Here is an 8,772-nt window from a genome sequence, read left to right as displayed (position 1 = left end):
ACTCCAAGTGCAGCAGCTCCATAAAGCTTTTGCTTTTCAGAATCGAGCATTTGACACAAACACAGACACGTATGGTGTGGCCCCTCCACACGGCTGCACAGACCTCCGACACCGCTCTTAGGTACCATACCTGGGTGCTACAGGTGAGGGCAGCTGCTCTGCTGTGATCTCAGAGCTGTGAAGAGAAAACACGAGACTGAGAATTAGGACAGATGCTTTAGAGAAGAGGTTGCTTGAAACACCTAAAAGGAAGAAGAAAAAAAATTAAAAAACGTAGTTTAAAGGTAAGAAAACATGACTCGCAAGTAAGAGCAAGGTGAAAGAACGAGCACTCAGCGAGCGTTCAGAGTGAGGCAGTGGGTGAGAGAGGCAGGCACAGTTGAGAAGCGGTGCTCCGGGAGTCTGAGAAGCCGCGTTTTGCTGTTTCTCACGCACACCGCAGCACCACGAGCCCCGTGCTGCGGGCCGGAGCGGGGCAGGAACGGGATGGGCAGTGTGAAGACCGCAGCGTCCCTGCAGCTCCCGGGATCCCCGCACCGCGACCCGGCGCCCACCGCCTCCCAGCGGCGAGGCTGCGGGCGGGAGCGCCGCGGGCCATGGGGTGACGACGCTCCTCTCTTTGCTTCCCTCCCGCAGAAGCTGGCGGTGCGGAGCTGCCCCGCGGCCGTGCTGGTTGGCGGCGGCTCCGGCGGCAGCGCCAAGCCCGGCGGCGTCCCGGCGCTCCTCAAGGCACCCGGCGGCGGCGGCGGGAGTCCCGGCGGCGGACCCGCGCAGAACCTGGCCATCTCCGTCGTGCCGGCCAAGGCGCCCATCGCGATGGTGACGGCGCACCTGAACGGCGGGCTGGGCGGCGGCGGCGGCGAGCCCCCACAGAGCGCGCCCATCAACCTGCAGACCACGGGCACTCGCCGACCGCCCGAGCTCGGCGCCCGCGCCCAGGTAACGGCGGAGGGCGGGCGGGGCGGGCCGCGGGGTGGGGCGGGCAGGGAGGCGGGCGGGGCCGGGTCGCCCCGGGCCGGGGGGGCGCCTGGGTGGGAGGGGGGAGAGCGGCGTGAGGGAGCGCGGCGGGAAGGGATCGCTGTCTGCGGTCAGCGCACCGTCGCAGTGGGTGTTCCTGGGTGTGATGTGCTGAGAGAGGGAAGTGGTGCTGACGGAGTTAAAAGGGACGTCTGAAACTTTACAGTTTAGAGTGTGGTTGCTAACGTCTTTCCTACTTTCTGCACGTAGGGGCAGTGGTGACGTGCTTTTTGCATCCCAGTGCCTCTCCATAAGCTCAGGATAAGAGTCCCTCATCATAGGATGGCCTGGGTTGGAAAGGACCACAGTGATCATCTAGTTTCAACCCCCCTGCTATGTTCGGGGTAATCAGTACCGAAGAACACAGGGATTGTGTGTGGCACCAGGCAAGCACTAACTGAACTGTCCATAAGTTAAGGCTGGGCTGGAACCTGTGGGGCTGTTGGATGGATACCCGGGGAGATCCTTCCTCAGTGGCAGAGTGAGGGAGCAGCTCACCTTCACGCAGCTAGCAGAAGGGAAGTGCGCCCAGCTGCTGGGGAACAAGTGCTGTCCCCCTTCTGGGAGGGCACTGCTGTCTGTGCACTTACATTGATGCAGCTGCTTGGGGAATTCAGCTTTGAATCTCTGGTCTGTAACCATGCTAGGTCATTTCCTTTACTGAAGGTGTTGCTTGTACTTCATTAAAAAGATGGTTGAAGCTCTTCCAGTCGATTTTTCTTAGACTTTTGGAGAGTAATCATAAAAGTGGTAAGTGTATAAGTGATGAAAGTTTCAGTATTTCAGTGATCTATCATTTTATGAAAGACTGTCTTTTCCCATCACTGTTGCATCCTATAGAAAGTAAAGAATGAAAACAGGAGGAGGAAGCTTGAAACACCGTACAATGTAGTTAGGCTGAGCCACCATCTGTAGTTAGGAGTAGCTGCAGACATGGAACTAAAGATTTCCTAACTTGGTTAGCTGGCCTGCTGCTGAATTGCCCTTGGTGCTGTGCTTTCCATTTATCTCTTCCTCAGGGCAAGTAGGTCTCACTGCTGCCGTCCGCCTTCCTGGCACACTGTATTTAGCCCTGTAGGGCAGTGCCCCAGTGGTGCTGCGGTGTTTTGCCCCAGTATTGTGTCTTTTTTCACAAAGAAGAGTTTTACTTTAAGCTGAAGCTTGTCGTTATTGAAGTAGCGTGGGAATATCATCCAACATTTCAGGTTTGCCTTAATTTTGCTGGAAGAAATGCTCCAGTGTTTTTCTTTAGAAATCTCTTCACATTCCCAACTTTTCAACAACTTTAATTTTGTGATGCAGTATCTCTCATTATTTAGGCAGTGTATGCAGAGACACAATGATGCAGAGAACTACAGCAGCCTTTGTCTTTTTGAGAACAGTCAGCAGGCATGGATAAAAACAATTAGAAATATTGAATTTTAAGTGTATAGAAACACAGGCTGACCTCTGTCCCTAAGCTGTCAGGGAGCTTAGTGCTGGATTGCATGTTAATTATCACTCTTCTACCCAAATTAAATTTGTTTTGCAAGGCTTCTTATTCTGATCCAAAGAAAAAAATAAATCTGTACTTTCTTCATGCTAATATCTTGATTGTATCCTGAGTACTGGTTACAAAACAGTAGCAGTCACTCTTTAGCTACAAGCACTGCAATGTCAGATAGAAATTTCATTGTTGACATTTATCAATAAGCATTTCTTTTTTTATTTGTGGCATTGTTGTGGCTCAGAAAAGTATTTTTTTTTTTCTACTTCACTGTATGAAGTTTGTGAGATGGAGGATAATGACAGCCTTCTGCAAACTGAGTTTAAGGTGGTAAGCTGATAGTAGTAAATTAGATTACTGGTGTAGTGTAGCCTATCCCTCTGCATCTGCAAAGTGAGGGCAAAGGCATAAAATGTTATGAGTAATGTTATGAGTTTCTGAACAGTGGTTTCTGCTCGAAAGCATTTAAGGGAATCGGGATGTGCATAGAGTCATCTCAAGTGGTATCTAGTAAAAAGAATGGCGTGCTAAATGAAACTCAGTGGAAAAAAAAAGGGCATCAAACACTGTCATCTAAATGCATAACTTTTAAATGTAGATAGGATGAAATGTCAGTTTGTTAGAGAATTTTCCTTTGGACAGCTGCATGTCAGCACTTTCATTTCAGACTGTTGTTCACCTAGCAGATTTTTAAAGTGATTTTGAAATGCTGGCTGTAATTGAAGCCTTATCTGCATTGAAAAAGTATCTAAATAAATCTGTTTGTAACGGATACTGGAGGATTGTTTAGATATTTATCACATCTTTTATTAGAAACAGGAAATGTTGTGATATTAACCATGATTGAAATCTGTAAGCGTCGGAAATCATGAGCTCCAGAAGCCAACGCTAGGTCTACACTTTTCCTTGGCAGCCTTTCAGTGTTAATCCCATGTATGAAGACATAACTGATAGAGCTACACTGATTAAAGCGTATGTGTGGGTATGTCACAATTACAGCTCTTTATCCAGCACAGAGAAATGAAGCTTGGAGCTTCATTTGGATGAGCTGGAGCAAGTTATCTTGGCAAAAGCTGAATTTTGCTGGCATAAGCTGAATTTTGCTGGCATATGCTGCACACACACTAGGAGTGCTTTGCCTTCAGAGAACAGCTATAGCTGTTCTGTGTGGAGATTGCCCTAGAGCTATGGAAGAGTTGTAGGATAGCACCATTCCTGCACCTACAAAGTGCTCTTACTGTAAAGAGATTTTAATATAACCTCGCAAATTACATTTTTATTGTATTTATGTGGTATTTGCTAGTTCCTATCCTAGCCATCATTTCCTCTCTAAAAGCAGGATGAGGTTGCTTTGCTGAAGGGCAAAGTCCCATCTGCTGTACTGGAACAACACACTGGGTAAAGAAAATGCCCCTCTGCTACCTCATCTTTCTCTTCTAAATAGCAAAACTGAGGGCCAGCAGGCATCCCAGAACCTAGTTTGGAAGAAGCAGAAAGCCTTTTGGCTGTTCGAATGCCAGTTGGATCAGCCAGCTCTTGGGAGAGCAAGTAAAGAGGGGGGATTGCAGCTGTCAGCCCTGTTTTTCTGCTTTTTGAGAGCAGTAGAAGAGAAGAAAGCCCTGGATAAGTGTATCTGTACTGGGCCATGGAGCACCAGTGTGTAGGTACATAGCACTGCTCTGCAGAGGTGCTCTGCAAAGGCAGTGATTCCCTGTTCATCAGGACTCCAAATTTGACAGCATAAAGTCTGCCTTCTACTACTTTCCATTCTTCCCTTCTGACACTTGTATTCTTTGAGTCAGCTGGAGGAAGGTTTGGCAAGCTTCCACATGCACATGTGCTGTTGCATCTTGGGGCTTGTGCATACAGGGAGGTTATTTCAAAGTAAAATACAGCACGAGGATTTATGGAGCTATAAATTCTTGGCAGGATGGTAAACTGTTCTCCACAAATGCTTCATTAACTACACAGCTCAAAGAACTTCTTGTATCCTTGTATAGATTGAGAAGGCTACATGGGTATCAATATTTTTTTTGTGGGTGTTTTTTTTTTTTTCAGGAAAAGGTAGCTTTTATATGTGTTGGAGGAAGCTCATATATACTTCTTACCTGTCTTTTTATTCAATTTACTAGAAAAAACTGCATTCCAGAAGTTTAAGAACATACATTTGACTGTGATGGCAATTTTTCAGAATAATTTATTTGTACAGTGATTTATTACCTTTCTCTTCTCCATCCCACTTAATGTGCTCCACTCTGCTTTCTGTAAAAGTGCTTCCTCCATAATTGGAAATCCACCTGCATGTATGACTAAGTCTTTTTGCCTTTTATTTATTATTTGTATTGCAGGAGTACTTAGAGGCTTTATTTATAGATTTATTTATCTCTAGTGGTTATGTGGCAATATATAGCTTTCTTCTCTGATCCATGTTACCATAATTTCTGAGCATAAGCCAATTGTTAATATATTTTCCCAGTATGGAATTACTGTGACTAAGGTACTATTTTTCCACATTTTCCCAATGGAAAACTGAAAAATAAAGGATTAATTTATGCTTCATCACAAGAAAATCCCAAGGACTGTGTAGGATCACTGTGTTGGCATCCACACTACTGAACTTTTTGCTCATTTTAAGAATGACTTAGATGCATCCATATTGCACGAGGCACACTTGGGAATATGAACTGTCCCATGCATCCTTGCTGCATGCCACAGCCCTTTTTTTGTTCTTGACATGAGTCTGTATCCATCTGGGGATCTGTGTCCGTCTGGATCTGTATCCATATGCTTCACACAGGCAGAAATCATAGAATCATGGAATATCACAAGTTGGAAGAGACCTTCAAGCATCACCACTCCTGACTCCACAGGGGACCACCCAAAATTTAAACCCTATGTCAGAGTGCATCATCCAAATGCTTCTTGAACTCTGGCAGCTCAGTGCCATGACCACCTCTGAGCATCCTGTTCTAGGGCCTGACCAACTTTTCCTAATTCCCCCAACCTGAACCTCCCATGACGCATCTCTGTGCTATTCCCTCAGGTACTGTCACTGTAACCAGGAGCAGAGACCAACGCTGCCCATGCACTCCCTCACTCCCATTCTGAGGAAGCTGTAGGCTGCTGTGAGGCCTTCCCTCAGACTCCATTTCCCTTGGTTGAATAAACTATGGGACCTCAACTAGTCCTCATACTTCTTCTGTTCTAAACCCATTCTCATCTTCACAGCCCTCCTTTGGATACTCTCTAATAATTTTATGTCCTTCTTATATTGTGGCACCCAAACTTTCACACAGTGCTTGAGGTCAGCAGAGCAGCTCCTGATTACAGGCTCCTTTTAAGTACCAGAAGTCTACAATGAGGTCTCCCCAGAGCCTTCTCTTCTCCAGACTGAATAAGCTCAGCTCCCTCAGCCTGTTTTCATAGGAGAGATGCTCCAGCCCTCTTAGCATTTTCATGGCCCTCCTCTGGACCCGCTCCAACAGTTCCACATCTTTATTGTGTTGGGGGCCTCACATTTGGACGCAGTACTCCAGAAGGGGCCTCGTGATGGCAGAGGGAGAGGGACTATTACCTTCCTTGCCTTGCTGGCCACCTGTCTTTCAATGCAGCCTCGGTTAAGCTGGCCTTTCTAGCCACAAACACACACTGCTGGCTCATGTCCAGCTTTTTGTCCACCAAGGCCCTCAAGTCCGTTTTGGCAGGACTGTTCTTAATGAGTTCTTCTCCCAGTCTGTACACATATCTGGGATTGCCCTGACCCAAGTGGAGCACCTTGCATTTGGCCTTATTGAATCACATTCATTTCACATGGGACCACTTCTCAAACTTGGCTAGGTCCTTTGGATGACATCATTTCTTTTTGTCTTATCAGCTGCACCCCTGACCTTGGTGTCATCAGCAAACTTTCTGAGGGTGTTCTCGATCCATCTGTCTATGTTATTGATAAACAAGTTAGAGAGCATGGCTCCCAAGACAGACTCCTGGGGGATACCACTTGTAACCAGCCTTCACCAGACATAGAGCTGTTGACTATAAGCCTCTGGTTGCAACCTGCCGACTAATTCTTTATCCACTGAACAGCCCAGCCTTCAAATCCATCTCTCTCCAATTTAGAGATAAGGATGTAATGGAGGATCACGTCAAAGGCCTTTCTCAAGTCCATCTAGATGTAATCAGTTGTCCTTCTTTTGTCCACTGATGCCGTTGCTCCATCATAGAAGGCAGTCAGATTGACCAGGAATATCAGCTGCCAAAGTGGGTAAAAGCTAAGTTAACATCTACCATGTCCTAAATGTAGATTAAAGACTTTCCTTTCTTGAACCCAAGTTGACTGTGACCTATAATTTCATCATCTTTCATATTTTTCAGGTGTTTTTCAGTAACTACCAGAATGATGACTAGTGAGCACAGGGAAGGACAAAAGAAAGACCTAGATGCTCCACATACATCTAGGCAAGGGGTAAATTGAAGACTTACCATTATGGGTTATGAACACCACAGTCATTCTGACAGCCTATGTGAGGACCATGATTCTTGCTGACATCAGAATTATATAAGTCTGTCTATAATACTAAAAAGTGTAGTTACATGTCTGTAATCCATGTCTTCTAGTCTTACCATCATAACTTTTATATTTTTCTTCAAATACGGGTTGATCAGCAACAGCTAATTTGTTTCAACATGTTGAAGGGTTTTGTTGGGAGCTTCCTTGAGATTCATTTGTTTAGCATTGTGCTGATCTCTGGCTGTCTGTCCTAGATGAATTGGGTAATGTTCATGTGTGGGTAACAGTTCCTTCTGACTGACCCCATACTATGCTGGATTTTTTTAGAATCTCCTCAAATATGAACAGGGGTTTGGTCTTCCCAGTTTATTTCTGTGGGGACCAGCAAGCAAACAACACTGCTTTAGACCAAACCAGGAAACAAAGGAAACTCCCAGTTTTGGAGTGTGTACTGCAGTTCTGTTCTCTGCAACATGCATGTCACTGAACATCCCCTCTGCAGGTTCATGTGAACAGGGATGTAGATCTGGATATGCTGCTCTAGGGTTTTTGGAATAGATTTCCCTCCTGCAAATGACTGGGAAGGGTGCTTGCTGAAGAACATAAGCAGGAAGAGGCAGCTAAAGGTGCTTTCATTCTGTCAGTGATTCCTGATACTGGAGAAAAGCTTTTCAACCTGTTTGTGTATCATCTAGGGCCTTATATACAGTTCTGAAGTAATTATAGAATTAACCAAAAGAGATCAGGAGAAAGGAGGGAAATGCATTTGCTTGAATTTCATGCTTTTTCCTGGAAGCTACTTTAACTTCCTAATATAAAGCATGGAACTGTATAGGCAACCCTGTAATGAAAGTTTCTGTGATGTTTTTACACACTGCTGCGTATCGTCCAAATAAACAAAGTCCATAGACCTCTATTCTAGTGCAAAGAGTTTATAGGACATTATTGTTTTGATGCTAATCAGAGTAGTTCCCATGGAGAGCGTTGATTCGCACCAGAAAACCAAAGAATGCTCTAAATATTGTAATACACTATAGCTATTTCATTGTAATTGGAAGCTGTCTATGCCTCATAGAAATTACCAGACAAGCATTCTTGAAAATGTCAGAATTTTCGAGTTCTATTTAAAATGGGGAATCAAGAATGCAAGGGGATGGATAGCAAATTTGAGGGCTGTGTGATTCAAACTTTAAGCGCAGTTCGTAATAATGAAAGATGATCAACTTTGGGGGTGGGGAAAGCATCTCTTAGGCTTTCCAAATTACAGGATGCATAAAAACATTCACTTATTCTACATGTACTACTACTTTAATAAAAGGCAGCACTTGAGGGAAATGAAAGGCTTTGGAATACAGCCAAACGTCTTAGTTCCGTTTATCGTCAAAAGATGTTTTTGTTTCATAATCCATGGAGTTTGCGGGGTAGTTGAATGATTTGCAGGAATTTGAGTGTCTGATACCAGACTAAAAACTCTATTTATCTTCTTTCAATGTTTATATTGTAAATACAAACATTATAAAATTTCCTGTTGGTGTTGCAACGTATCAGGATTTGGCAATAGGTCAGCTGTTAATCTCATAACGTGTATCTGAGTCTGTATTTAAATTAATTGGAAAACTATAACAGAAAATACTGCTCTTAAATTATTTTATGTATAACTAGCAGAGGAAGAGACAGAAAGAGAGAGAGCATAGATGCTGTAAATACAGAATGCTGATGAATACTCAAGTAGTAAATAGAAATATCTTAGAAGTCATTCCTG

The 8,772-nt window shown here is 44.6% G+C and overlaps 1 protein-coding gene across 1 annotated transcript in view; it reads left to right on the top strand.

Moving 5' to 3' along the window:
* The first annotated feature begins 474 nt into the window (after positions 1-474).
* PHF21B (PHD finger protein 21B) overlaps positions 475-8,772 on the top strand; it is a 61,074-nt gene continuing 52,776 nt past the window's right edge. The window contains exon 1 of the mRNA XM_048933959.1: positions 475-939. Within this exon, the coding sequence (XP_048789916.1) occupies positions 487-939 (453 nt within the window). The 5' untranslated portion in view covers positions 475-486. The remainder of the gene's footprint in view (positions 940-8,772) is intronic.

This window comes from Lagopus muta, chromosome 1 (assembly GCF_023343835.1).
Source record: "Lagopus muta isolate bLagMut1 chromosome 1, bLagMut1 primary, whole genome shotgun sequence".
Lineage (NCBI taxonomy): Eukaryota > Metazoa > Chordata > Aves > Galliformes > Phasianidae > Lagopus > Lagopus muta.
The sequence above is the reverse complement of the archived record's forward strand: the minus strand, read 5'-3'. Positions and strand labels throughout refer to the sequence as shown.